Source organism: Gamsiella multidivaricata, assembly GCF_025024155.1.
Source record: "Gamsiella multidivaricata strain RSA 2152 chromosome Unknown BC939scaffold_138, whole genome shotgun sequence".
Classification (NCBI taxonomy): Eukaryota; Fungi; Mortierellomycota; class Mortierellomycetes; order Mortierellales; family Mortierellaceae; genus Gamsiella; species Gamsiella multidivaricata.
Window position 1 is genome coordinate 1 of NW_026251846.1, and position 27,656 is coordinate 27,656.

The window sequence follows — 27,656 nt, forward strand, 5'->3', positions numbered from 1 at the left end:
CCAGATGTGACTCGCCAAGTGATCTCCTCCTCAACCCTTCACCAACAGGGACAACAGCAGCGACGGAGACCATCCCAGGCGCCCAAGCGATTTGATCGCTTCACCAGTAGGACCATCCTCGATTGGAGCGTCCATCCGACTGTACAGCCTGACGACTTCAACATCATGCCCAGCCACCGGACGATGCCCCTCATGCCTTCGTCCGCCTTATTTCCAACATCACCTTTGCCGTCCTCCCCGCCACGCTCCGCATTATCGTCCGCATCCGCGTTGGCATCCTCATTGTGGGAAACGCCTGATACGTATGCAAAGGGCTATACTTCCGGCAATAGCCACAACACTGACATCAACAGGACCGGTGACCGTAGCAGCAGCCCTCCAGTAGAGAGTAAAGGCAGCAAGAAGAATTTGAATGTAGAGACACCGCCTACACTTCCTGCTAATCCGTGGAAGAGTTCTAGGCGGAAGATTGGCTTCGGAAGTCTTGATGAGGAGGTGAAGAAGAATGACTCTCCGAGGCATAGGGATTCTTGGGACCAACGAGGTCGAGACCGAGTTGATCGTAGTTCGGAATTGATCCAAAGGGTCGCATCGCCAAAACATATAGAGACCTTAGACAATCGAGATCGGGGTCGAGACCGAGTCGATCGCAGCTCGAAACTGATCGAAAGAGTCGTGTCGCCAGAGCATACGGATGCTCCAGACAATCGAGATCAAAGTCGAGGTCGAACCGATCCTAGTGGAGGTATCGATACTGCGGAGGACCTAGAGCCAGTGCACAAGGAACCGATTAAAGTGTCGAACAACCTGGACTATCTATACTCTCCAAGAGTGGTGCTTCCAGCGCTTAAGGCCAAAATTCGAATGCCCCACACGCTTTATTACAGCGCGGTTGATTCGCCATCGTCATCCCTGGACAGCATCGAGAGATGGAAATATGTCCAGGATTGTGTCAAGGTTGCCAAGGATGGCGGCGTAAAAGTCGTCAAAGTATCACGAGAACAGCTGAACCGGCTGGCTGGGAATGATTCCCACGAGGTTCGTTGCCTATATTGCTTTACCAAACTGGTCCTTTCTTATTTTCTGTATGATCTGCTCCATGCTAATTCGTATTCATTCGTGGCATATCTTTATCGACCTGGAATAGGGCGTGGTGTTAGAGGCGACAAGGTTCTCGCCAGTGAATGCGTATAAGCTGAGTGCCGTGTCCGAGAATAATGAGTACCAACTGCACCTCAATAGCAAAATCAAACCTATCGTTGATTTCAGTATGAACCCGCCTACGACTTCCATGACCACCCTTACGACCACGAATGAGACACAAGAATCATCGCCAATAACAGTTGAGACCAGCTCAGTCAAGTCAACATCAGAGTCAATATCGTCAAAACCATATTCGCCAGTTTGGGTCGCTATGGAGCACGTACTTGATCCAGAGATGATGGGCGAAGTAGTGAGGACGGCGCTGCATCTGGGCGTGGATGGCGTATTATATAAGACCGCCCGTGCTGCCCCACCAGATGCTGAAGTCGCAAAGGCGAGTGCGGGGGCCCTGGAGAAAAGGCGTATATATCCAATCCAAAGTCTTGTCAAGTTTGCGCAGGCATGTATATAATCAGAAATACTGCACAGTGGGGTTGCGAACCAAACGATAGCGCCTTCTCCTCGACCCCGTTATCTAACCCATTAACTCTTGTATCATATCCTGTCATAAAATTGTAGTCGAGCAAAGCAAACGGTTGGCATATTGTGGGGGCGCATACTACTTACGGATCTCCACGGACGCGCCCCTTTTACAATTGGTCCCCTGAAGGAGTTGACCAGCCTACACTCTTGATCATCGGGAACACTGGTCGTGAGCTCTCTCGTCAAATCGCAGCGAAATGCGACAGTTTTATCCAGATCCCGCCGCTGAGCCGTATTCCGTCTACGGTTCATTCGATGGGCGGAAATGTTGTCGCGGGTATTGCAATGTCCACGCTGATGGCTGGCAAATTGAAGCGCTTTGAGGAGAGCCCCCGAAGTGTATTACCAAGATCTTTGGAGGAGGAATCAATGACGATAGAGCAAGCGGAGCTAAAGTTCGAGGACAAGGATAAGGAGGAGCGCAAAGAGATAGTCGGTGCGGTAGAGACACCCAAACCATCTAAAAAGAAGGCTAGTGCTAGATTGTCCTGGTGAAGACAGAATCATGTAAACTAAAGGCGCTTTCTTTGAGCAGCGCATCTTAAATCGTTTGGCAAACGATACTTTATTATCTAAGCGTGTAAAAAAAAAAAAAAAAGGCAGCTCCATGGGATTCCTGCTACCACCACCACCTAACTCAGGAGCATTTTGTTGTTTTCATAATACATCAACATTGGGTTTTCGCCGCTATACGTCCGAGTCTTCTCAAGGTCGCCATATCGCTCCAGAAACTCTCTCTGCGTCTGCACCTTGACTGACTTCTCCATTCCCAATGATGGACGACAGACCTCCTGGTACATATCCCTTAGCAGCTCAAAGTTGGTCGGGAAGAAAATATCGAACATCCCGGGCATTACCATATATGTCGAGCAAGGGACCATCGTTCCCGCATATCTCGTCTGGACCACCGGTGCATCTGTACCAGGGATCGCCTCTGGCAACGTAAAGAAATCGCTCAGCACTAGCCGATGCTTTGGAAAGTTTGTCTTGAGGGTCTCGAGCAGTAGCAACAGCTTTGTTGGGATGAATTCCGGTCCTGTCATATTGGGCGCAAACGGCAATCGATTACGAAGTCGCCTCAGGAACCTTCTTGCCAGCACAGGGGGTCTGTATCCTGTCTGTTTCCGGATTGAGAGGTATCGCTGGATCAATGGATCCGCGACCGGCGTGTAGATTTCTGTGTAGTCGCCCTCTTCATCAATTGCCACCATGCCTTGGAACGGCTCCTCTGTTACTGAATCGTATCGGATCAAGTCGTGCGAAAAGTTGTCTAGGACCTCCATGCCGACAAAGAAACAATGATCTGGGACGACAGTATCCCATTCAAAGATACTCTTATTGATGACCTCGACGCATTTATGGCGTTGAGTGACTTCTCGAACCTCCTGGCGCTCACCCTGTCGTTGCGCCAGCTTTTTGGATATCTCGATGATCCGGTAACGGGTGCGCTCATAGACCGAGGGCTCGAATTGTTGAATGTAGTCTAGGATGTTCAGCATAAGTGTTCCATTTCCGGCACCCATCTCGTAGATGATCAAGTCCTCATGTGGGTAGTTGTTGAGTTTGTATTCCGTCACGATGTACTTTGCGATCGCGTATCCATACCAAGGCTAGCAAACAATAGAACACAATTCATGTGTCAGAATCCGTTGCTCCGCAGTTCACACAAAATTTCATTCTCAGTCATCTTCTTCCGCTTCGTATTACCTTGAACAATTCCGTGGGTGTATGCCAGACCTGTCTCGCGACCTCATCTCTCACGTCCATATCGTCCTCAATCTCCTTGTACTTTTCCGCGATTATATCCAAGAACTCCATGTTGTCCTTGATCTTCTCAAACTCGAAATCCGTCTCGGGTGAAAAGATTACTGCCTGCTTCGAAAAGTAGCCGTAGCGTGGATGGTAGAGCGAGTCGTCGATAAAATCCCGCACAAGCATCTTGGCTCCCAGGGGCATGTCCCTGCTCTTGGCGGAGTCCTTGGCTGTAAGAATTGGGTATTTGGCGCGGGCTGCTACCTTCTCGGGACTGTATCGTGGATCATCAATCAGGTCCCGGCGCGGGCTCGATGTGTGGAACTCCTTGGATCGCGCAGCAACGACGCTTTTTTTAGTGTCATGGGTTATAGAGATAGGGCGGGCACGACGGCATCCGGGTCCATACAAACAGGTCGTGTGGTGGTGTTTTGACTGGTGGTGAAACGTCCTGAAGGAATAATGAGTCTTGGAGGTGTGAAGAGTGGTTGCGAGGCCCTGTAGATCGTGCCTGGCGCTAGCCTGGGCCAACCTTGCGGTTAGTCGCGGCAGAGTTGACATTGCTAATGGGATTGTTGGTGAACTAATGCAGGTAACAACGATCGAATCAGCTGAGGGATCCAGGGGTGCCGGTCTTTACGCAGATGGGCGCCGCTTAAGGTGTGAAATGTGGCTTTAAAAAAATCGCGAGACACGAAACACGAAACGCGAAAAACCATTTATCCCTTAGACCGTCTCAACTGGAGAGAGAGACAGCCACCTAGGATAAATTTTAACTGATACGGCCGGTACAGTTATTCTTGCTGGGGTCGGCGAAGGGGCTCTGGGCGAGACAGGCTATTGATCCATTCGAGGCCAATATTAGCCAAATTCTGAGCGCCCACGCAGTCCCCGTCTAGCCATCTCTGGCACCCATCCTCAAGACAGACGAACGCCCGATTCGCTGGCTTTGCCATTCTTCGGTCCTTGTTTTGTCGTACACAGCTTGGGCATTTCGATGACGTGAGATACTCATCCGAACAAACGACGGTGTACCCGAGGCTGTTTACCTATGTAGTGCAATGGCATGCGGAAACATGGCATCAGTATCGATACTAGACTGAAAACAAGCAAATCGCAACGAATATCTTTAAAACAACATACCTTGTGGAAAAAATACCCCTTGAAGCTCTCGTGTAGCGATGCCAGCCTGTTATGAGTGTTGAACTTTCCTGACCCGTATACAAACATCGCCGGTCTCGTTGGCCCAGTATGCATCCCGCCTTGTGGGTCCACAGTTCGCAATGCCCCATGCACGGCATGATCCTTCTCAGCCCGGTTCGCCTTTTTGAGCTCCCACAGCCTTTTTTTCATCGAACGGGATCCGTAAAAATCGCGAAGTGGTTGTAGGACATAGCTGAACTGTCGGAGGCCATGCCGGTGTTCTTCCATGCTTACGAACGACGACGACGGCAGCGAGGCTTCTAATTCGGATATGCTAGGCGTCTCGCATGTGTGCCCGCTTAATCCTGTATCGTCTTTGATTGTGACAGTGGTCCGTTCGCGTTTTTTGGCCTCCAGCGCGACTCTGAATGACAAGCTGGGACTGTAGAGAGCGGAGCGTCTGATAGGTAAGTTCGTGACTTGGTTCGGTTTTCGGGGGTCCAGCGCACAAAATGATGCTGAAATTACTTCACCGGGGTCCGCCCCCACAACCACAACATTCTGGAGGTCTTGATCGAAAGCCTTTGCGAGAGACCTTTTGTTAGGAAATCGCGATGTAATCTCCGGGATCCGCGCCTTAAATTTGGATGACTGCCAACGTCGTCGTATGTCAAATGCCATTAGGTGGAGCTGGACTCCGTCTGTTCTCATCATATTGCTGATGGCATAGTGCTCCTTGACGCTGTCATTACTTGGGAGGTCGGGGGGGGGGGGGGGCACGGGGGGCTCCGTGCCTTCGGCAGCTGCTTGCTTCCTAGCCTTGTGATTTGCAAAGACCCTCTTCATGTACCCATCGAGTGCAGCTTGGCCGTATGTGTTTGGATGGTCCTTCAGCAATCGGTTCATGGTCGTTGTTTTCTTGCCATATGAAGTCTGGTTCTTGAGGGGATCCGCCTTGATCTCGACCTTGTCTCCGATAAATAGTAGTCGGAAAAGCTCCCCATATTTCTCTGATGCAAGTTCGTGGGCCGTCTTGGAAGAGCAAACTTGAGATTCCATGATATGCCGCTTAGGGTGCGTCTTTGAATTTGGATTGCCCCAAAGAAGTGAAAGAATGGCAGCCTCAGAGCACAAGATGAAAGAGTCTCCCAACTTCGACACTGGACAGAAAATAGGACGCAACTCCGACGGCACACGGAGAAAGTACCTCCATCAAGTTTGGATGTGCCCCTTCTTAAATGACACCTTGTCTTTCTGTTTATCGCCGTTGGAGCTCTCGTCATCCTCAACTGGAGGTATATCATCCGTGAATAAACGAACACGCTTCAGCTAATAGAAACAAAAAATAAACGTAAGTTCACAGTGGAAAAGCAAATCGATGCGAGATATATCTTGTTCCGGACAGTGGAAATGTTACCTTGTTCACAATGAACTTGGGCAGTCTCTGGAAATGCTCCCGAACCGCGGTCCGGACCTCCACCGCCAGTTCCGCCTGGATGACGCTCAGTGGTATATCTTGGCAGTCCTTTGTCGGTGTGCAATCTGAAAGAACGCTCAGGAAATCGTCATAAATCGAGCGCGTAATTGTTTTCGCCTGAATTGCCGCCGAGTCTTTAGGTGGTCTCCCGCGGGGCGCTACTGGACCATTCAGAATCAAAGAGATCAGATTTCTGATGATAGTTTTTCCATGTACCTTGTGCAGAATGAGATCAAGTGGGTCCGCGTTCTTTTCCTCCTTGTGCTGGACTTTCGGAGCACTCGCTTGATTGACATCAATGTCCATATTATGTTCTGGTGCCGGGCGCGCTTGTTCTGGGCTGCATGCAGTGGCAGTGCGGACCTCCTCCTGGATTCCTGATCCATTTGCTTCATCAATGCCCAAGTTCTGGTCTGGTGTTGAGCGCGCTTGATCTGAATTGGATATGGTGGCGACTCTGACCTCCTTGTAGAGAAAAAGTTCAAGCGCTTTAAACACGAGAATACGAGTTTGGCTCATGATGCGGACTGCCTCATTGATGCGTTCCGCGACGATCTTGGTCTGAGCCACGCTCAGTTTCCTGGCGCGGTGCAGGCATCCTGTGATCGACCCTGCAGTTATTGTGGTAGTCTTGAAAGCCTCCCCGAACAGGTGCTTAGTCAGGTTAGCTCCGGCTCGCCTCTCCGCTTTTTCATCATTTTTCTCGTCCTTCTTGGGTTTCGTCTTGATTTCACTCGTGGCCTTAGGATTATCATCCATGCTTCCGTCCTTTCTTCTTCCGCGGGCGCGGTTCCTCGATGGACATCTTTTTCAATGCGACCTTGTCAACCGGGCATGACTGGCTGACGTCCACGACAACATGAGGGGAATAATGAGGGTTGGCATCTCCGTTCCTGCTCTCGTACCTAAGAGATAATCCCAAAAATAAAATAAAATAAAATAAAATAAAATAAAATAAAATAAAATAAAATAAAATAAAATAAAATAAAATAAAATAAAATAAAATAAAATAAAATCAATAATATGATTGTATCAAAGCGACAAAGCTGTAAAAGGTTATAATGAATTTGAACTCGCTAACAAAGTCATACGACAATCATACCTGCTTCGTCTCCATTTTACCTCCCGGGCTTTTTTAGTCTTGTTTCGCCTTTGGGGCGTCGCTTTCTCCGTTGCTGGGCGTTCTCTTTCTCGTGTCTGCGGCGACGGCGTCGGTTCTGAAGAATCATCTGCTGTCCAGGCGTCTGCAGGCTGTGCTGGACAGGGGAAGCAAACGCCAAGCCTGCAGAAGTGTCGCTGGTGAGTGTATCGGCTGGAGGATTTGTCCGCAAGGCTCGAGTCAGATTTCTCCTTTGTAGCTTGCATTTCTCGAGCTTCTGGAGTATGTCCAGTATTCTCTCGTGGGTCGTGCACGATGGCGTAGCGGAGTCAAGGTAGTCCTCACGCACTTGAACGGAAGCCGAAATGGCATGGGTGTAGTCGTCCACACCCTTTTTTTGTCCTCCTCTCGCCCGTTGCAAATACTCTTGGATCAGCTCCTTGATAATCTCAGCCTCAGTCGTCTTGGATCCTGGCGCGTCCATTGTTGATCCATCGCCTGCTCCGGTCTCGGTCCTCATCTCTCGGATGAGCTTGGTGTTTCTTTGGAAGCCGTGCCACGGGAGTGCCTTGGAGTAGTCGTTCTTAGTAACGATTGATGCCAGCAACAGCTCACGGTCGCATGCGAGGTCCAGAGACTCGAGCAGGTCAGCCTTCTTGTACGTGGTAAGCTCTCGGTACTTTCCGACGGGTATAGTGATCTCTCTAACACCTTGATATACCATCATATCACTGTCGGCGGTAATGATTGCGAGGTCGTCTTTGTTGTTATCAGCTTGATACAACTCGGCAATGTGCGTGTCTGCTTGGAAGGGACATTCGCAGGTGTGCCACTCCAAGGTCTCCAGCCCATTTCTTATGTCTGCCAGCATTGCCTTGGATGCCTTGTACGCGTTTCGACATTACTTGTACAGGGGGGCCAAAGAGCCGCTGTTTTTTCCTATGGCGTTGTCAGCTCGCGCCTCCAGAGCCTTGATCCGGTTGCTGAGGGATATGGCCCGATCTTGTCGCTCTTGAGACTTTTGTATCAAGGCCTTTCCGTCAAAGTGTAAAACTGTTGTCGATTTGCTAAAGTGCTTTGACATGATTTTGTTGAGATCATGCGCTATGTAGCCGTAGTTCTGTGACTAGAGATGGGGCGGGGGCGAGGGACGAAGCAACAGAACATGTGTCAGCACTTGGTTGCTATGCTGCGTAAGCTGATACGAAACCATTGGCACATTTAATTACCTGCTCTGCTGTTCCAGGTCGGTCTGGTGTCAATCGTCCATTAGGACCAATGAACAGTGCAGGATGTTGCACTCCGACAGCCTGTACCTCGCTCGCATAACTAGAGCAAGCCTTTCCTCGCTTGGATGGAGCCTCGGAGAAACTCAGGACGCGCTTATTGATGCCGCTTCTCCTGCTAGTGCTGGCGTCTGCAACAGAAGGCGCATCTTGCGCTGCTGAGGCTGTGGAGACTGCGGGAGCTGTGGGAACTGCGAGAAAAGTCGCCGTTGCTGTTAGGATAGAAGCTGCTGATGCGCTGGTTGTTGTCGTAGCCGTTGCCTCAGCTCTCGTTTCCTTGGCGACTCTGTTACACGTCGCTTTGAAGGTCCTTGTTTGCAAGAATCCGAAGTACAGACTTAAGGCATCGACATGAACTTTCTTGCTCTGCAGATCATAAGCTAGCGTTCCTTTGGTGTCTTTTATAGCTTTGGGTAGCCCAGTGACTCCCATCTGGTACAATAAAGGCCAAGTCAAAGTAGACAGCTAATGAGGATCAAGTTTGGTGCACGTATCCATTCGCAGAAGCATTCAAGACTCACGTTGAGAATATGCGACAGTGCTTGAGGGCTGATAAGGGAGTGGATGAGGAAAGGTGTGGGGTCAAGGATGTGAGGAATGATGTTTCTTTTAAGACTCCAAAATCTACGTCCAAAATGTTTGTATGTTCATGCACTATGTTATGGAAATTGCAGTGTTCACACTGATTATCGATTATTTCATTCGTATACAGTGATTGATCACTGTTCTCATAAACCACCTAGACTGGGGCAGCGAAAAACTGCAGTTGCTGCAAGATAATGTATTTCGTGTCAGGAGGGAGCCTACGAGAAAATCATGGCGCCATAGGCTTCTAGACTGTAGTCTCCCTGGAGGATAGCAACAAGAATGAAGGTAATCATTTATTCTAGACAACTGGATTGTTAATTAGAGTCCTCGACAATAAGTAACGCGCCATATATTTTTTCAAATTGATTGAATGATTTCCGTATTGGGACGTATGAGATATGGAGGTATGAGACTGCTCACTGTCCCTAGTAGAGGTCACTCTTCGCGACGTCGTGGCGAGCGAGTAGGAGTTCCATTGAGGCGAAGGTGCAGGTCCCTGTCGGGAGATGCAGCTATAACTCGAAGTGGCAAGCTGTTTGGCGAGCTGTTTGCGGCAACAGCTTCGCTTGGAGGGGACTCAATATCACTTGAAGGAGACGCGACATCACTGAGATATTGAAAAGGGGTCGTCACTTGGCACGGACAGGAAGTCAGTTGGGGACCCCACAGGGCTGGTGTCTTGATCAGTGTCAGTACCAACGCCAGCAGGCATAGCACCAGGGGTAATAAACGGGTGCTCCATTGAGTAGATAGTCGCAATAGGTCTGTTGATGATGATACTCTTCTTGCAATGTGCCCGTGGCTTCCGTTGCGCCCTCGGCATGCATGTGTGACCCTCACAATTGAGTGGAGAAATGGTATTGCTTGAAAATACGGGATGGCATGCCTTTTAGACGGATCACCTCCTGATGAATTGAAATTTTTATTTTAAAAAATATGTGGCATTCTCAATGAGGGTGATCCCATTTCGGCTTCTTCCTTAATACCAATTCCAAGCAAATGCCAAACAAGTTACATATCTAGATGCACCGGGGGCCAGGTGTCAATATATACCTAGAAAGGAGGGGTGGCAATCATAATAGTATTTTACACAATTGCAATCCAAATGCAAAAAAGTGCATTTTCTTATTAAAATTCGTCCCATATATGGGATGATAGACAGGTTTAAATACTGAGATATGAAAGCGAACATTATATGGTATATGGTGAATATATACATCTTTTTTTAAAGCAGCTGGGATAGACTAACAGCTACTACAGCGACCAGTCCAAGCCCAGTTCGAACATTCGAGATCTGTCGGCCAGCAGCATTGTGTGCAGTACTGGTGCTGCCAGAGCCCCCAGAGAGATCTACCCCGCCCTTGTTAGTGGACACCGCGATGTCTGTAAACGTGCAGTTCGAACTCTGGCAGAGACATTGAGCCGCAATAGGATCCCACCACTCCATGGCGCAGGTCGATGGTACAGGTGTGCGGTAACCACTCTGGCCAGCAGCGGCAACACGCTCAGGGACCGGATCAGCAACGGAGGGTATTGACTTGGGGCATCCGTAGCACGTTGACCAAGGACCAGCAACGAAGTTGCAGGTCTCCAATACACCCTTGTCAATCGAGCCTGACTTTGTGTCGTCCAATCCGTTGCAGATCTCCTTGCCGACTGCGGGCTGCTCACATTTCATGTAGGGCTGGTTTGCGAGCAGTGAAGCCGGGACAGGGTTCTGCATCCACTGGAGCAACTGTTGGTTTGTCACGAACCACACATCGGGGAGCGAGCGCGCATATGTGAAAAAGTCATTGTAGAGCTGCGTCGCGTTACCGACGTGAACTGGGTGCAAGTAAATACCGAATGGTGCGCGGTTGCCTTGGTAGTGGCGGTCAAAGTTCTTGTGCAACAAGCCAGTAATAACATCGGCTGAGGCTTCCAGCTGAACATCCATGACATGGGGAATAGCTGTGGGCAGGTCGCTGTCCATAATTGCGTGCATAGGGATCTCCCACATGCCCGGAATCGAAATGGTCTTATCGCAGATTCCATTCCAGCAGTCGTTGTGAAGACCGCTATCGAGTGTGTAGGGCCAATATGCGTCTGAGGGAACGGCAGCGGTTGAAGAGTCGTAGAGAAATTTCTCTTGCCCCAGGATTTGGAATGTGGCATCGGAGTAGTTTAAGAATGGGGCGCGAAAACCGTTCAGCTTGGCAAAGGGGATTCCAGAGAATGCATTGATAGCCTTACGGTTACCAACAATCTCCTCTAAAAAAATAGGAAATAGCGTGAAGATTAGTATATGATGCAGAGTATAATGTTGAAGATAACAATGAGATGTGCTTTACCTGCTGGCGGAGTTCCCAGATGGTTCATGGTGTGATCTGCAACCTCATTGCCAGCAGCGTACCACTGTTGGATAAGCGAATAATCAGAATAGACCGTTTGTGCAAACCATGTTGCCTTGATGGGACAGCCGTTGGGATTGGTATGGGGCTTCATGAGTGACGAAGCGACAGGAACAGTTGGACCTTGAACGGCGTCGTCAAATGTGAGGGTGAAGAACTGCGGAACTGTCTTAGGGTCCATGCCTTTGGGAGGCATCATAGACGGGCACACGCAACCTGGATGCACGCATGTTGAAGGATTGCACGAGGATGCTGCGTCGACTGCTGTAGAAGCAAGACCGAGAAAGAGAAGGCCAGACGCTACTGCTGCTGCCAACGAAAACCTAATGTAACGCATGCCGATGTATATGGGAGGATAGGAGGAGTTCGATGTAGGGTAAAAGTGATGACAGAGAAGCTGGACTGGAATGGAGGGAGACCAGAAGAAAAAGGCGCCCATTTTTGCGCGTTCCTTTATGTACTTTTTCCAGGAATTAAGGTCCTGCACTAAGCATGATAGAAAGGTAAGGTATGGATGAGAGGGACACCGTAGTGCCTGGGCATGTTTGTCAAGGGGAGCAAAAGAAGGGGAGTATCCTCAAAATCCAGACCGGAGAAGCGCATGAGGAATAAGACGCGCCTTAGGACAGGCTGCCACGGAGACACCTCAGAAGAGACGAAGGAGAGTAAAGAGGGATAAGCCTGGGCGGCGCATCCATTGGCTACGAAATATTACGAGCGAGACCCAAGTTAGGAGCTACAGAGTCATCGCGGATAGGCAGTAGAGAAGAACCTGGTCGCATCTTTATGCCTCTGTGGCAAGGCGATACCTTATTTTCTTGGTTGGCAGTGTCAGGACGAGGGAGTCGATCAAGGAGACCAAGGACGTCGGGGAAGAGATACTCTCTTTGGGCTAGCAAGAGAGGACATGGCTGGGAAAGGGCAAGGGGGAGGGACGGAGGAGGAGGCAGAGACGAGGGGGTCGGTCAGATCTATGGAAAGGTGGTACTGCAGATAAAGTGAAGAGGATGAAGGCAGGTGTCCAAGGGATGCATGGTGCCCTCACTGTGTAGCTGGGGCGCAGAGGGCAGTAGGGTTGAGTCCATCCCGGGCATCAAGGGCACATCTTGTCCTTGCCTCGAATCAATTTGCATAGTCTAACTGGGGTACCAATGGAGGGAATTGCTCGTCAGCAGCAAAGGAAGGAAAGGCACTCGGGATATGTTACGAATTAACAATCCTCGACTCCTGTATGTTGACGCGCTGCGCTTCTTGTCTTTCTTCTTCGTAAAAAGGCGCACGTTTCTTTTCAAACGGCAGTTATATGACCAAGATTCCTTGCGTATGTAGCCTGCGGAACAGGCAACGGTGCTTGAAATGAAACAAGTTGGTGTCGCAAAACACACGTTCGCTGTCTTGCCACCAAAATCAAAGTTGGTCATTTATTCCATACATTATGAAGCTTTATTGTTATAGTCAGGGTGTCTAGAAGACCGTCATCAGGGCAAAGCATCCGTAAAAGAGTCCGACAGGATAGGCCACCAGGAAGCGCTGATCGTTCATACCCAGCACAGCGGTAAAGAATCCGGAGGATGAGTACGTGCACCAAACAATCGCCAGTACCGACAAGATATATCCCAATCCACCGCTATTTAGATTGTTTTGATGAGTAAACGAGAAATCAAAATTAGCTTCCACGTCATTCAACTCGAGCAGCTTCTGAAATCAAATACTTTGGGTGACTTACTTAAGAACAAAGAGGGTACTCAGGCTGCTCAACATCACCAGCGGCAACATGCAGTATCCGAGGACACTGGCTGTTTTTGGGATATCGAGTCCTTGAGGTGACATGAGGTTCAAGATGACGTACAGAGCCGAGCAGCCCACCACCGCGACGCCGTAGACATATCCAAAGTGCTGCTTTCCAGACTATAAGAACCATCCAGACAAAGACCGATAGGAAAAAAGGGGTCAGCAATGGAATCGATTATATAACCATTGCAAACCCTTTTGCTCGTCCTGGGCTTACCAATAACAAAAACGTCCCGAATGCGAGACAGAACAATAGTGGACCAGCCAGATCTGTGTCGTCCATGATATTGCGATCGACAGGTCGAAGAGGATTCAGTACCGTGAAAGACTTTGTCTTGATATGGCTAAAGTTGATACCGAGTTCTACAAACATAGTGCACTGCGTTAGCAGTTGACTGAGAGTTTGACCGCTTGGTTAAATAGCCAGCAGTGTAAATGAGACTCTTCCCTTACCTTCCAACAGTGGTGGCTCGCCTTCCAGGCCACCTGCGCCAAAGGCTGCCAGCCAGTTCGTGGGCTGTGGGTTCATTTGATTGCCAGGAATGCTTGAGTTGTATCCTCCATAGCTGAGCTCAGGTGTAGGAGACACGGCGTTACCGGGAAAGCCGGTAGACCGCTGCTGCGTGTGCGATCCACCATAGGCGCCGGCAGAGGGGTCTGGGTACTGGCTTTGGTAGAACTGCAGGTTGTCCGAGCTCTGGCCCTGCTGGTCGTAGTATCCATTATTCTGGTCAAATAACACCGACATGATTTATGGCCTTTCTTGTGTTTCACTCGTGTCTTTGTTGATGAAGAGATGAGATGAAGTCGTTGTTGTTTGTTGCTGTCCTGCTTCGAAAGTTAAGCGTGTTGTCTAGGTCGAGTCCTTGATTTGCTGCAAAAAAAAAAAAAAACGTTCCTCCGTATGGTGTTTTATGATTCTGGCTTCCTACTTGCCCTTGTCGTCAATTTGGTTGGTGGTGGCAGGAATATGTCGTGGATGCGGATATGAGAGTTGCGCGATGGATGAAGGAGCTGATTGAATCAAGTTCATCCAGGAGGGTGCCACGACAGTGGTATAGATTGGGTGTCATGTGATCAATTGATGATTTTCATATGGCAACTGCGCTTCGGCTTCCTGGGAACGAAAGAGAGAAAAGAAAGAAAGATGTATCCACTTCTCTCCACTCCACTCTCATTCCTCTCACTCGCAATCTCTTCTTCAGTGATGACAAGAGTCATGCCAGCCCAGGACGAATCTCCCTTTGGTCAAAAGCGGATAGAGGAACCAGAGACTGTTGGACTCATCTGTAAGGGTCGTTTCATTGTTGGTTCAACTTCAACTCCTCCCTCGAAAATACTTCCCAAGGTCGATTTTGTTAACATTGCAGTCTTTCCCTCTTTCTTCTTGTGGTTTTCGAACGCGCCATATAGTTGTCTCCACTTCATCATCCCTCAACCACTCGAACTTGCAATCTCTCTATCCTACTCAGTTTTCTATCGCATCCTCGAGGGTTGTCTCCTCTGCAATCGACATTACCCGCGCAACGGCCGAGTTCTCTCGAGATTATTCTCTCGTCTTTGTCATGTTGCTCGACGCTGTTGCAGATCAACAGGGCGTCTCCGTCACAGACCAAGAACTGGTCCTGGGGGCTATCGCCGATGCATTCGGTCAGGATCTGTGGACTCCTAGCCAAAGCAGTGCTGTGCATTGTCCCTGCAGCGAAGACTCCTCTCAACAGCCACTGAGCATCAACGGAAGCCCTGTCGCCCATAATACTCTCAAGATGTCAAATGCGTCGTCAACAGAGGAACATAACAAGGACAGACAACCCTACTTAGGACGTACACCATGCAAAGGAGAGACACATTACATTCGAGTTCCCAGCAAATCGTTGCTTCAACCTGTGATCTCGGTTCATAATGTCCACACGTTGATTGAGCCCGTCACCTCCATTTATACCCCACCGGCTAGTGCAGCAACAGCCGAGCCCACGGAGACGAGCGCCCAGAGGGACTTGATTGTATCTATTCTGGACGCACTCTACGCGAGCCGACCCTCGTTTGTATCGCTGATCGACGGCTTCCAGGTGATGCGAGACGTGTACCATCTTGTAGCACTGGCAGATGAGCATGATAACCCCAACTTGCACAGCAATTCGGACAAGGGGCAATTGAGCGCTGCATCGGCGCCCTTGACTGCGGACTCTAAATTGATGCGCGGACGAGACATCCACTGCTGGAGGAGTGTCCGCCATGCAGTTCAGGTGATCGAAGAAGCCATAGGACGTTATGGGTAAGGAAATCGCCTCCTCTCTTTTATACGCAGCTTCACGTTGTTGATTGCATATGAGTTTTTGTACTGACTTGCATTCTATCCTTCACAACCAATCGATTTAGACCTCAAGGTATCTCGCTATCATTTAATGGCGGCAAAGACTGCACGGTCATCTTGCATCTCTACGTGGCAGTCTTATACAAGGTCCTAGGATCCGAGCTGGACAAGGATTCATCATCAACTACCACGTTTGATACTCTTCAGGAACAGCCAACCAGGACTCGGTTTCATCGGCATGACCCCATTCCTTCAATCTATGTCACTCATAAGAACCCCTTTGGCCAAGTGGAGCGATTCGTCGATGATGAGATTGAGCGATACAACTTGGACTTGCTCAGGATACCTGGATCAATGAAGAAGGCCTTGCAGGAGTACCATTCTTTGAAGGACGAGATCAAGGCCGTCATGGTCGGAACGCGGCGCGATGATCCTCACGGAGGTTAGCGGACTGAAGTTCCTTTCCTTGCTACTCGATCTTTTTATCATAATGGAATCCATTAGTGAACTGACATGTTTGTCTCTGATCTGCTCCTGTTTTAGGCCCATTGAAACCATTCACTCCAACTGACCCTTCGTGGCCTCCATTTATGCGGATCCATCCAATCCTTGATTGGACATATCACGACATTTGGACGTTTTTGAGAGCGATCAACGTGCCGTACTGTGGCCTGTACGATCTTGGATACACCTCGCTTGGAGGACGCGACGACACATTCCCCAACCCGCAATTGAGGAGACTGAGCATTGGGCCTTTCCTTGACAGCGAAGCCATTGCTTACGCGAAGGGACATGGCGCTGTTGGTCTGGATTCTGCTCGTGCGCACGTCGCGCGCGAACACGACCATGATAAAGAGACCCATCTTTTGAGGGAGCTGGGCCAGGTCGACAAGACATTGGATCGACTGGAGGAAACCTTTTTGTTTGGACCGGCATGGAAGTTGACGGGTGGCGAGAGCGAGCGATGTGGACGGGCATAGCAAGTTTAGATCTCCCATAATAATGAGAACCCCTTTTTGCCGACTGAATCGACTTGAAATCTGACTGTACTACATCCGTGTATAGACCCACTAACGATAGTTAGATTGTACCTGAAAAAAGAACGCTCCCCCAATACGAATGCTATCTCCCCGGCTCTACAACGTCACTGAGGACTCCATTGAGTTCAGATGGCACGGCTTTTGCTCCCTTCTGCGTGTTTTCATAGTCATCCAGAACGCACAGCTGGGCAAGGATGGTCGCAATACGATCTAGCCTTTCAACAGTAGAGAATTACATGAAGGCCCTCATTTTCTTGTGGAAATACCAGAGTGCAGATTATTTGGTATATCCTAACCTGGCTCCCAACCTTCGGGGGAACCTTGTATTGCGGAACACCATCAAGCAATCTGGCAAAACTTGGGCTATACGAAAACAACAAACGGTGAGACGCGTACAAGCGCCTGCTCCGTACGCGACCCGTGTACGGCGAAACAGCTTATCTAGATGGTTTCATTCACATGGTGGAAGCTCCTGGTACCCAGGGGGCGGGCAAGCGCGTATACAGTCAAGCACGGTTTCCGCACATTCGCGAGCATTTGAACATACTAGCACGGTGCCATATGCTGCTACGTGACGAGGACATGCGCAATCTGATGCCGTCCGACGTCTCTAGCGTTCAAACGCGACATAACGCCCCTGGATCGGCCCTGGCTTTAGGGATTGTCTTATCTCTACCAAGAGGAAAGCCCAACCAGCGCGGCGTCAACATGTATACAGTAGCATACCACCACCGGAACTTCGTTCGCTGTACAATTGCTGCATTTGGATACTACATGCTTTGAGCGTTTTCAAGTAAGCATCCGATTGTATCAGTCCAGTAAATGCCATGCTTTATTTCAAGCTTTGCGCCATGTTACCATTTCATTCTGACCATTCCATGTTATTAATTTTCCTCCAGGTAGAGAACGAGCCCGTTCCTAACTTCTCTGACGCGGATGATTGGCACTCTATCCGAGTCCTCAGGTCGGGCGGAATTCTCCAGGAGATTCTCAATAACCGAACAAAGGCCATTTCAAACCAAGCCCAGAACGATATCGCTGTGTAGGTCATGCGCGCCTGCCAAGTGTACTCTCTCAAAGTCACCCATGCCGGATGCCATGCTGGGACGTCAGAGGCATACCACCTCGGCTTGGGCCTTGACCGCATCCGACGCCTCGCCCACTGGAGTATGGACCCTATGGAGTCTTATTATGCTCCCAAGTTGCCTATGATCGAAGCGTTCTGCATGGCTCATATCAAGAAAGACGATCCGTACTTTATTGAGCACGATCTAGTGACGCCGCCGTTACAGCTCCAGCGCCTTATCTTTCCATGGATCGAGGATACCTTTGTGAATGACGGGGATCTATCGTAGAAGACGCCGTCCTGGATCCAAGAGTGCGATAAGGAGGCGCGTGGAGCACAGTACGCGTGCACGCGACAAGGCAAGGGAACAACGTAGCGAGACGATGGATCTCCTGCGCAGAAGCATTTCCAGCGCTTCGCCAAGTCAACCGTCTACTTGGCTTGACCAATGGCTGCAGAATCAAGCCGTGGCGAGGACATGGTTTGTGGAAATTTTTGGACATGTCCCTCCCATCTGTCTAAAGATAATGCAGAGAATGTGACGCGCGTTGATTGGTACCATAAAAGACGCGAGCCATCATTCTTCACTCTTCTCTCCACTCCACTTCCATTTGTTAAAAACCTCACTCATCAGCAATCATGACCACCGTCCACAAGATCGTCCAAAGCGAGAGTGCTCCTGCTGCTCTCGGCCCCTACTGTAAGCAGCTGCTCTATTCGCCACAATTCGACCGTTACACAGTTACTTCCACGCCGATTCCCACGCTCATTTGACCCTTTTGTTACTCTTCCACCTTGGGTTTCTCACATTAATATACATAGCTCAGGCCATTGTTGCCAACGGCTTCGTCTTCTGCTCGGGCTCAATCGGAATTAACCCCCAGACGAGTGTTATTCCTGAGGGTGTCGAGGCCCAGACTGTAAGTAACAAGCTCTGGAGAGTGGCCCGGACAGATCGGCTGCTCCATGACTCATATTATTCAGTCGATTATGTGACACTGATCCTGTCCTGTATTCCGTTCTAATACATTATCGGAATCGAACATTAAAAATAATACAGGAGCAAGTCCTTGCCAACATGGATGCAGTTCTTCAGGCCTCTCAGTCGTCGTTCGCCCAGATCGTTAAGACGACCGTGTTCTTGAAGGACTTGAAGGACTTTGATGCCGTTAACAAGATCTACGCCAAGGTACATACTTGAAACATGTATCGCATTGAGAGACGTCGCGATTGTGGAAATGAATCCTACATGAACCTTGCACTCAATTTATTCGCCCTTTTTTTTATTTTTTTTGTCATTCTAGAACATGGGTGGCGCTCTTCCTGCTCGCTCCTGCGTTGAGGTTGCTCGTCTCCCCAAGGACGTCCTTGTTGAGATTGAGTGCATTGCTACCGTTTCCGCTTAAGAAAGACCTCACGGAGAGAGCGTGTTTGGGATTCGACTGTCTGCTATATATTTGGACATTGTAAGGACCAGTCCAGTGTCTTCGCATATGGGCATATAGAAAGCACTTCAGCGACTCTTACACAATAAAATAGCATGTATATAAGGAAGATCAGGCATTTAATGCAATAGAGTGTGGCTGCTTTCCTGGACCTCAGTTACTATGTCTATGATATGGATGCAGGAGACTACCAAAGCACCCTTGTGCCTGAGCGATGCTGGAATGGGGGTGCTGTGCTGTGCTGCACGAAGTTGGTGGCGCTAGTGACTGGTAGACCCAAATAAACATTTTTTTTTCTTTTGCAAATGTATACACATCTCCTTCACACCCACAAGGAATCAGCTGCCTGGAATGCCGACACACGAAGCACCGTCGACGTTGAGGCAGCCGCTGGCGAAGAAACAGCGTTTCATTATCCGCCATGAAAAGCCCAAAATGACGACCAAGCATTTCATGTCCCTGCAACATCCGCTCGGTATCAAACCCCTCGGCAACTACTACATGGATGCCACCCGGTCAGATTTCTCCGGATCTTGTCGAGGCCCTTCTCTCGGCCGACTCTCTCGATTTACAGATGAGATCATTATGGAAGTTTTGAACCTCATGTCTCCCCAGGATCTCTTGACCCTGGGCGCCACCTCACGAGTCCTCTATGGTCTGACACATCTAGACGATATGTGGAAGACATTGACAATCGATCGATTCGGAGGCGATTGGGAATGGCAGGATGATAGCTGGAGAGCTACGTTTCTGAAGCGATCGGACCTACAGTATGACACATCGCGCATCCTTCAGAACAGGGAGGCGATGAAGTTAAAGACGTTTTATTCGGACGTGCTGTTCCAGCCGTTTTATTGTGCCGCCATCGGGATGGAACCTTATACGGCTGTTGAGAATATCGATCGTCGATCTGGATTGACGTTGGAGCAATTCATCCAGGAGTATGAACATCCAGGGAGACCAGTGATCATCACGGATGGGGCACAGCATTGGCCTGCCAGGACGAAATGGTCGACAGAATATTTTTTGAATAGGTGGCCGGATTCGGTTTTGAGAGCAGAGTCCGTAGATATGACCATGAGGAACTACTTCAAGTATGCACAAGGAACCAAGGATGAGAGTCCACTCTATCTGTTTGACAAAATGTTTGGCGAGCGGTGCGAAAGCATTTTGGACGACATGGAGGTGCCTGTGTACTTTCGGGAGGACTTTTTTGGAATGATGGGAGAGAAACGGCCGGATTATCGATGGCTTATTGTCGGACCTGCACGATCTGGATCGACTTTTCACAAGGTACCTTCGCTGCTTCGTGGGCCCTCCCATTGCTCATGGCAGCAAAGAAATAGCCCGCTCAACGATTTTCTCGTATTGATTTTTGATAGGACCCCAATGCGACGTCTGCATGGAACGCTGTCATCACTGGGTCTAAGAAATGGATCATGTTCCCGCCTCATATCCTGCCTCCTGGCGTTTTTACTAACGAAGGTAGCATGCAGAGGACTTTATTACTATGTTGCAGCAGTGAAAGCAGGTTCTATGGATTTGCAAAAGTATTTAACATGACTCTATTTTTGTTCTCATATCGACTCCTCTCTACAAGACGAGTCCGAGGTCACATCGCCAGTATCCCTCATGGAATGGTTCAGCAACTTTTACGCCTCAACTCAACTGCCGGATGATGCAGCAGATCGACCTTTGGAAGGGATCTGTCGCGAGGGCGAGATCATGTTCGTCCCGAGAGGGTGGTGGCATGCTGTCGTGAATCTTGAAGATTGCATTGCCGTCACTCAGAACTATGTCGGATCCCAAAACTTGAAGGAGACCATGCAGTTCTTGTATTTCAAGCGCGATCAGGTCTCAGGCGTTGCGGATGAGCGCAGGGAAGGATTGTATGAGGAATTCAAGGAGGCCTTTTTCAAGAGCAATTGGATTCCTGATGGCCCTGCAGAGGAGGACGAGGATAAGGACAAGGGCGCGAAACAGGATTTAGAGCTACAGCTGAGCGATGAAGAAACCAAAAGACGGCAACGATTGTTAGACATGTGGATCAAGCATGAGCAAGAGATCGAACAGTTGTCCAAGACCATCAAGAGGTGTAAAGGAGGTCAGGAGCACACAGATAACACACAAGAGCAGCTGTCGTTCTGGGAGCAGGCGAAGCTGGGGAGCGGTCTTTATAACGTTGGAACAGATAACGAGAGTGCCGAACAGACCAGGGCTGGTTTCTCGTTCGGCTTTGATTTTGGGGATGACGATCAGGACGAATATAATGAAGAAGGCGGCAACGATGTAGAGCAGCAGGCGAAGGAGGACACCGCAGCGGATACGGAAGCCGCGTAGATCTGATCCGCGCCAAATCTCAAATACCCCTCTCCTTCAATTTCAAATAAAGTCGCGTCTACGTGGAGTCGAACGCATGGACGCACACATGTGTCATTATTCCAAGTTGAACACGCGCTTGGGCAGTCCCACTGCTGCAATCCCCAACGTTTCTTTCTTTTCTGCGTCTGTGGGCTCCGTTGTCCTTGATCACCTTCCCTCTTTTTTTACTCTGAAATCTAACCGCCATGGGTGTCCCTACTTCATTCGAGTTCTCTGTTGCAGGCCTGCAGTCGCCCGAGTTTGTGGAGTTTCTCTGGAGCAAGATCAACACCCCGCCATGCCAGGTCGCCATCCGTAAGCTGTTCTTTTTCATTCAAACACTAAACCCCGACAATACTTTTTTATCCGCGTATCCCTGGAAAATACCAAGGGTGATGCAGGATTATTATGGAAGCTGACGATCCTGAGGATACTAAGACGGCTGTTCAAGTGGAGGAGATACAGGAGTTCCAACATCGAAGATTGTAACGTCTAGCATGCTTGGATGAACACCAAGGAAGAAAAAAAAAAAAAAAACATGGGGCGAAAAAGTGATCGACGATTCAATTGATCAGGATATCGCGGATTAAATACTGGTGATAGATCCTGGATTCATCCTTTATCTGTTTGTCTTCTCTCTACAAACGATTCAGTGGCCATGATCCTGCACGTCGCCAACTACAACCTGACCGCTCGCTTCGAGTACAACACTCACCAGTTTACCAAGGTAAAGAGTACAAATCTCCACGTGATAGTTTGTTCTCGTCTTTTTCCCCCACGAAAAAAAAGTAGAGTCAACCAAACTTTGATTCTCATTCCATCCCCTGTATGCACAAAATAGATTATTGGCAAGAACGCGATTTACGTCTACGCCGTTTACTTGGTCCTGAGCGCCCTGATCCGCGACCATTTTATTCACCTCGCTGTTGCACCTGATGCTGGATCAGTATGTGTCCCTGCTTCGTTCTTAAATAATCATGTCAACTCTCATTTGTGCATTGAGAAGAAGTTATCGTTCTGACGCGTCTTTTTTTTTTTTTTTTTTTTTTTTTTTGTACTTTCCAATTGTCCTTTAAAACAAAACAAAACAAATTCAGCTGGTTATCTTTCCTGCCGCGGTCGCGACAGTCGTTGGGTCTGTTTGCTTTATTACCGGATTTCTCTTGAACCTCTGGACCTTGAACGTAAGTCGCCCAGATCTCTGGCACCTGGAATTCATATTCACATGGCATGAACTCTTTCCTCACCAAAAACAACCTCTTTCTTGTCACAATAGTCGCTCGGAATCAAGGGAATGTACAACGGCGACAGCTTTGGATTCTTGTTTGATGCTCCCGTAAGTCAGCTCACTCCTGCCTCACCTCGCCTTCCTTCCTTCCCCCTCCCCTCTTTTTTTTTTTTTTGAAGGGGACTAATAACGAATATACGGATTTTTTTATTTTTTTAAACAGGTTACAGACGGTCCATACAAGTACATGGGCGACCCACAATATGTCGGCACGACTTTGTCTCTCGTTGGAACTGCGATCTACTATCAATCGGTTATCGGATACGTCCTCGCCATCGACATGTACATTATCTTCTGGATCTCGGTCATGTTCTTTGAGGTATGAATTGACGCCCGGTAACGATCTTCCGCCATGTTTTTGAGATGGCAATGTAGTTTGATGTCCCTAACATTGCTACTCACTTGTATCACGCAATCTAGGGTCCTCACATGAAACGCATTTACTCTCAAAAGACAAAATCGGACTAAAAAACCAACCCGTAGAGGCGAAGGCGCGTGGCAAAGGAATGTACACAGCCAATGGAATCTCGATAGAAACATAAATAAAGGATGTTCTGATTTCGCACAAAATGATGCGCAGACGATGCATGCCAACAGATCTGAAACTTTAGTCATTCATATTTAATAGATCGAAGATAGAAAAGGTCCCATATAGAGGTTTGCGCATGCTATCTAGCTGGCATACCTATTCATCAAACAATCAAAAAAAGCAGTATTAGTTAGAACCCGCCTCAGTCAGCAGATATTAGAAGGCAGACATTTGAGCATAAGCGTACCTCTTGGCCCAATCTTTCGCAATTCGATCATGTTCCTCCCGGTCATTCAGGTACTGGTTGGCGATACTGGCAACTAAAGGATCATCTAAACAGATGCAGACGTCGCAATAATTCACGGTTAGCACAGTCTTATCACCGTGCGACAATGAATCGCTGGTTCAGTCGGAAGGGGGAAAGGCATCACTTACGAGGATTGGCATCCGTCAAAAGCGAGCAGATCGAAAGCAGAACCTTCGAGATAGTCAAGGCGGGCGACCAATTGTCCTTCAAGGTGTCTAGGCAGATCTGGCCTTGGTTGTTGATGTTGCAGTGGTAGATCCGGGTGCGAAATATGATCTGATAAATGTCATAGGCGAAAGAAGCAGGGATCCTTGTCAGTGCTAGCGTTCACCGCACAGGTAATTTTTTAATAGGTGCATTGAGGAATGTCTCATTCACCTTTGGAGGCTTGAAGGGGTAATCCTGAGGAAAGTGAATGTCGAGAAAGTAGACGCCCGTGGCATAGGGTGATCCACTCGGACCCATGATCGTCGCTACCCATTCGTACAGGTTGTCTCCTTTGGGTCCCGCGCTGCAATATCGATAGAAAGGTTGTTGGAAGATAAAGTCAATGGATGGTTCATGAGCTTGAGAGAACGTGCACAGACTACGGCCACCGTCCTTGTTACACATGTCACGAGAGCGTCCAGGATAATCCAAGTATATTATATATGTACCTGCAGTTCGAGGGTGGATCCAAGTTGATCTCCGCCAATTCCTTTTGTATGCTACATACAGCATTGGAGAAACAAATATAAGGCTGATGATACTTTCTCTACCCTCTCGCCGTCAATTATCCGGGTATGCGAGCTGTATAGCAGGTGAGCACGGCTCCTCTTCATTCATTCGTTCCATTCTGCGACATGCCGCTGAAGGAATGAAAAAGGGAGCAAACAGGTTTTGATATCTCTGGACAACGATGCTGGTACAGAGCTCCTCGAGGCACATCAACTGATCAACGTACCGTTTGGCGCTGCTGCTCAAAGAAGTCGTTACAGTCTTTTTCTTCACGGTCGTGTTGGTGGCTCGTGCGGTTGGAGAGCTCATATTTGTGGAACTGAAGTAGCAAGCAATTGAATGATAAACAAACGGGAGATACAGGGATAAAGGGCAAGCAAGGAGATGGATGGAAGTCAGCTGTGGAGGAAGGTGTATGGGTTGGAGGAGTGGGAGTCCAAGGGTATATGGAGAAGTGCTCGAAAGAAGGAGTAGGGAAAGAGAAAACAAAGCCAGGCCGCTTTTGGCCTCCATCGCCATGTGACCGTCGACAATCTTTGCCACCAATTTTTTTTGTATTCAGCCATACAACCAGCCATACCACCATGCGCACAGCAACAGAAGAGGGAGAGAACATATCCTTTACAACAAACAGCACAACACGCTTCATTTTTTTTTCTTTTTTTTTCAATTTGGGCCATTCAGCTAAAAGTTGATGGGAAGTTTATACATTTTTGAAGGAGAACAAAACAATAAACTTAAGCCTTGTGGAGGGAGGAAGCACGACGCTTCTTGACCTCCTGGCGCTTCTCGGCAGCCTCCTTGACACGCTTGGCAAGAAGAGCCTTGTAGTCGGACTCGGCCTCCTTGGCGTTCTCGGCACGACGCTTCTTGAGAGCCAAGATGTGGCGCTTGCGCTGAAGGACAACGGGGGTGACCAAACGCTGGATCTTGGGGGCCTTGGTGTAGGGCTTCTTCTCGGGGTTCTTAGGCTGAACCTCGCGACGGATGACAAACTTGCGGACATCATCATCCTTGGTCAAGTTCTAAAGACGGGGAAAGTCACAAAAGGAAGACAAAATATGGTCAGCACATACTTTTCACCGCAATGGAGTTTGTACTTCCCAATATCCGATGGTAGAAGGCCGTGTTTGTTAGGACCGAAAAAGTCATAATTTGAGATGACCGGCATACTGAATATAGTCCCGATATGCTCCTCGATAGTCTTCTCCAAGTCTGTTTGCTCTGTGCTCCCTTCATTCACTAAAAAGATATGGCCTGCGGGCAATGATCCTGTGCATCCCAATGATGCATTTCTTCCGATCCATATTTTGACTGTCTGTTCAATTGTACGTACGAAGAACTTGCGGATGTGGTTGGCACGCTTGGGTCCGAGACGCTTGGGGACGGTGGTGTCAGTGAGGCCGGGAAGGTCCTGCTCACCCTGCTTGACGATGGTGACGGAGAGGACAGACATGTCGGAAGCGACGATGCATCCACGGACAGACTTGCGCTTGCGCTCACCAGTGCGGCGGGGGCGGTAGCACGAGTGGCCCTTGGACAACAGGAGGCGGACACGGGAGGGGAGGAGGACACCCTGCTTCATGGGGAAACCCTGCTTGTCGTTACCTCCGGTGATGCGGAAGACGTAGCCCTTGAACTCGTCGCCGAGGGAGTCGACGGCGACCTCAGCGGAGATGCGCTTGTCGTAGAAGATGCGGCTATATAATATAGCGCCGAAAAGACAGGGGTCCAGGTCAGAGGTTAGTCGCCGCCTGTAAGCACTGCTGCGTCTTCCGTGTGTTGTTAAAGGCTTTGGTTGTTGTTCAAGTTGGTGAGCATAGTTGATACGCCATTGAGGCGGGACTGCCTCACTGAAACAAATAGAATCCGCTGCAGCCTGTTCAAGTTCGAGCACTTCGGCTGATCAACGCCCTGCACCTTGTTTGGTCCCATGTTGTGGACAGTCGAAATGCTTGCTCCAAGTGCTTATTAATCCTGCCGTTGCTGAATTCGTTTCTCGACAAAACTTACGTCTTGCGCTCATCATCGAAATCGATGGTCTTCTGGCAGCCAGTGGCTGGGTTGGCAATGTTCAACTGTTTGAGGGTAAGGAAAAAAAGAGAAAGATTCGTCAGTTGAGGAATCCTGTTGAAGGGTCGGCGACGAATAGTGTGATATAAAGAAACTAAGGCTGTGGAGGTGAAGCCGAAAGGATTGTCGTAGAGGGTGTTATGATAACGCTTGTCGCCTTCGTACTAATCCCGAAAAGACTGAGAGCGCTTTGATGACTTTTTTTTGGCGCAGGGAGTTGATGGTTGTAGAAGGTCCAGCTCGGATTCATAGCCCCATACAAACAGGTTGTCGAGTAATATTCACGAACATTGTGCAGAACGATCGGTAAGACGGATCCATGATTCCTCAGTCATGTTATAGAACATCTAGCTTCTTTTTGAGTCAAATCTATTTGACGATAGTCCCGCCATGAATTTTAAGGCGCTGGGGATGGCTGATGGGTGCTAGCGATGTCCTGATGAATGGAGACAGTGGATAGTTGAGATTGTTGTCCGGCGATGTAGTTCCTGGATGCAATCAAGGGATGGATGGATGATATGGTGTCGCACGGATCCAATGCGTGAGTTCGCACCTTCATTATGTAAAGGCCAGCAAAAAGAGGGAGCAAAACATTTTCTAGCTCCACTGGGATATATCCAAATCTGGCTCTAAGCCACGTACTTCCTGCACTTCCAGGTTGTGTGCAGCCAGCAAATGCCGCGTCTCTTGACTACGAGAAGACACAGCTTGAATAGCATGCGAAAATACTGAAGATAGAGATCTCAGAAGCCACAATACAGCTCTATGTTGTGCTATAGCGATATGCAATAAACGGCACTGCATTTTAGCAATAGCCAATGCTTTTGTCACTCTTAACAAAAATTCATCACTCGATGGAGCAGACCTATATTTCTCTTGAGCCAAGGCAGCCTAGGATGCATCCGTAAACGTCGTAGGCATGCTGGCTTCTGATGAGTGCAAGAGGTCCTCATCCTACATCTGAATGTTATGGTCAAAAAAAAAAAAAAAAAAATAGTAAGAAAAGAAAAGAAAAAAAAAAAGAAAAAAAAAGAAAAAAAGTGAAAGGTAGAAGAAGACACAAAAAGCTTGTTGCAGCCATGTTATGAAAAATGTACATCCTAGTTATATTCATCTCTATTAATCCCGGAACGTCCACTTGTCACGATTGTCTTGGAACGCGTTTTAGTTTTCCTACGGAGATCGAACGCGTCAGGACTGGCCTATCAGATCGTGTATAGAGTCAATTTTCGTAGTCCTGAGAACCAAGCATCTGAATGGGGATTTTATCTTTGACTGGAATTGAACGATGCCCTCAGCGGCAA

At 48.8% G+C, this 27,656-nt stretch overlaps 13 protein-coding genes across 13 annotated transcripts; 6 read left to right on the forward strand and 7 right to left on the reverse strand.

Moving 5' to 3' along the window:
• Positions 1-165: 165 nt before the first annotated feature.
• BC939DRAFT_508561 (uncharacterized protein) lies at positions 166-2,181 on the forward strand (the record flags this gene model as incomplete). Its single annotated transcript, XM_051561013.1, has 3 exons — positions 166-1,038; positions 1,148-1,588; positions 1,723-2,181. 3 exons carry the CDS (start codon positions 166-168, stop codon positions 2,179-2,181), a joined length of 1,773 nt encoding a protein of 590 aa, XP_051406226.1.
• Positions 2,182-2,318: 137 nt separating this feature from the next.
• Positions 2,319-3,999, reverse strand: BC939DRAFT_404212 (DUF185-domain-containing protein; the record flags this gene model as incomplete). The annotated part of the gene is made up of 2 exons (XM_051552794.1): positions 2,319-3,296; positions 3,394-3,999. The coding sequence occupies 2 exons, from the start codon at positions 3,997-3,999 to the stop codon at positions 2,319-2,321; spliced, it is 1,584 nt and encodes a 527-aa protein (XP_051406227.1).
• Positions 4,000-4,224: 225 nt separating this feature from the next.
• Positions 4,225-5,349, reverse strand: BC939DRAFT_57930 (uncharacterized protein). Its single transcript, XM_051561758.1, has one exon. It carries the CDS (start codon positions 5,293-5,295, stop codon positions 4,450-4,452), a length of 846 nt encoding a protein of 281 aa, XP_051406228.1. The 5' UTR covers positions 5,296-5,349; the 3' UTR covers positions 4,225-4,449.
• Positions 5,350-6,860: 1,511 nt separating this feature from the next.
• Positions 6,861-7,328, forward strand: BC939DRAFT_470101 (uncharacterized protein; the record flags this gene model as incomplete). Its single annotated transcript, XM_051558079.1, has 3 exons — positions 6,861-6,957; positions 7,115-7,119; positions 7,161-7,328. Coding segments are annotated over exons 1-3 (164 nt in total), but the record flags the coding sequence as incomplete, so codon positions are not given.
• A 730-nt stretch (positions 7,329-8,058) lies between these two features.
• Positions 8,059-8,875, reverse strand: BC939DRAFT_508565 (uncharacterized protein; the record flags this gene model as incomplete). The annotated part of the gene is made up of 2 exons (XM_051561014.1): positions 8,059-8,283; positions 8,387-8,875. The coding sequence occupies 2 exons, from the start codon at positions 8,873-8,875 to the stop codon at positions 8,059-8,061; spliced, it is 714 nt and encodes a 237-aa protein (XP_051406230.1).
• Positions 8,876-10,256: 1,381 nt separating this feature from the next.
• On the reverse strand, positions 10,257-11,758 carry BC939DRAFT_404197 (uncharacterized protein; the record flags this gene model as incomplete). Its single annotated transcript, XM_051552792.1, has 2 exons — positions 10,257-11,281; positions 11,362-11,758. 2 exons carry the CDS (start codon positions 11,756-11,758, stop codon positions 10,257-10,259), a joined length of 1,422 nt encoding a protein of 473 aa, XP_051406231.1.
• A 1,057-nt stretch (positions 11,759-12,815) lies between these two features.
• BC939DRAFT_417431 (uncharacterized protein) lies at positions 12,816-14,226 on the reverse strand. Its single transcript, XM_051553021.1, has 4 exons — positions 13,666-14,226; positions 13,430-13,575; positions 13,148-13,329; positions 12,816-13,048 (listed from the first exon to the last, which is right to left on the reverse strand). Exons 1-4 carry the CDS (start codon positions 13,958-13,960, stop codon positions 12,886-12,888), a joined length of 786 nt encoding a protein of 261 aa, XP_051406232.1. The 5' UTR covers positions 13,961-14,226; the 3' UTR covers positions 12,816-12,885.
• Positions 14,227-15,595: 1,369 nt separating this feature from the next.
• BC939DRAFT_404211 (uncharacterized protein) lies at positions 15,596-16,506 on the forward strand (the record flags this gene model as incomplete). Its single annotated transcript, XM_051552793.1, has 2 exons — positions 15,596-15,968; positions 16,070-16,506. Coding segments are annotated over 2 exons (810 nt in total), but the record flags the coding sequence as incomplete, so codon positions are not given.
• Positions 16,507-18,240: 1,734 nt separating this feature from the next.
• BC939DRAFT_470111 (endoribonuclease L-PSP) lies at positions 18,241-19,332 on the forward strand. The gene is made up of 4 exons (XM_051558080.1): positions 18,241-18,332; positions 18,455-18,552; positions 18,693-18,821; positions 18,937-19,332. The coding sequence occupies exons 1-4, from the start codon at positions 18,272-18,274 to the stop codon at positions 19,036-19,038; spliced, it is 390 nt and encodes a 129-aa protein (XP_051406234.1). The 5' UTR covers positions 18,241-18,271; the 3' UTR covers positions 19,039-19,332.
• A 65-nt stretch (positions 19,333-19,397) lies between these two features.
• Positions 19,398-21,533, forward strand: BC939DRAFT_470113 (uncharacterized protein). The gene is made up of 3 exons (XM_051558081.1): positions 19,398-20,370; positions 20,460-20,562; positions 20,678-21,533. Exons 1-3 carry the CDS (start codon positions 19,429-19,431, stop codon positions 21,415-21,417), a joined length of 1,785 nt encoding a protein of 594 aa, XP_051406235.1. The 5' UTR covers positions 19,398-19,428; the 3' UTR covers positions 21,418-21,533.
• On the forward strand, positions 21,534-23,292 carry BC939DRAFT_470116 (phospholipid methyltransferase-domain-containing protein). Its single transcript, XM_051558082.1, has 7 exons — positions 21,534-21,753; positions 22,092-22,165; positions 22,280-22,384; positions 22,536-22,622; positions 22,715-22,774; positions 22,890-23,045; positions 23,147-23,292. Exons 1-7 carry the CDS (start codon positions 21,645-21,647, stop codon positions 23,192-23,194), a joined length of 639 nt encoding a protein of 212 aa, XP_051406236.1. The 5' UTR covers positions 21,534-21,644; the 3' UTR covers positions 23,195-23,292.
• A 26-nt stretch (positions 23,293-23,318) lies between these two features.
• Positions 23,319-24,739, reverse strand: BC939DRAFT_470119 (ubiquitin-conjugating enzyme/RWD-like protein). The gene is made up of 6 exons (XM_051558083.1): positions 24,506-24,739; positions 24,219-24,269; positions 23,941-24,073; positions 23,691-23,838; positions 23,503-23,587; positions 23,319-23,411 (listed from the first exon to the last, which is right to left on the reverse strand). The coding sequence occupies exons 1-6, from the start codon at positions 24,586-24,588 to the stop codon at positions 23,399-23,401; spliced, it is 513 nt and encodes a 170-aa protein (XP_051406237.1). The 5' UTR covers positions 24,589-24,739; the 3' UTR covers positions 23,319-23,398.
• A 157-nt stretch (positions 24,740-24,896) lies between these two features.
• Positions 24,897-26,932, reverse strand: BC939DRAFT_470120 (40s ribosomal protein S6). The gene is made up of 4 exons (XM_051558084.1): positions 26,906-26,932; positions 26,293-26,357; positions 25,616-25,979; positions 24,897-25,304 (listed from the first exon to the last, which is right to left on the reverse strand). Exons 1-4 carry the CDS (start codon positions 26,909-26,911, stop codon positions 25,017-25,019), a joined length of 723 nt encoding a protein of 240 aa, XP_051406238.1. The 5' UTR covers positions 26,912-26,932; the 3' UTR covers positions 24,897-25,016.
• Positions 26,933-27,656: the final 724 nt, after the last annotated feature.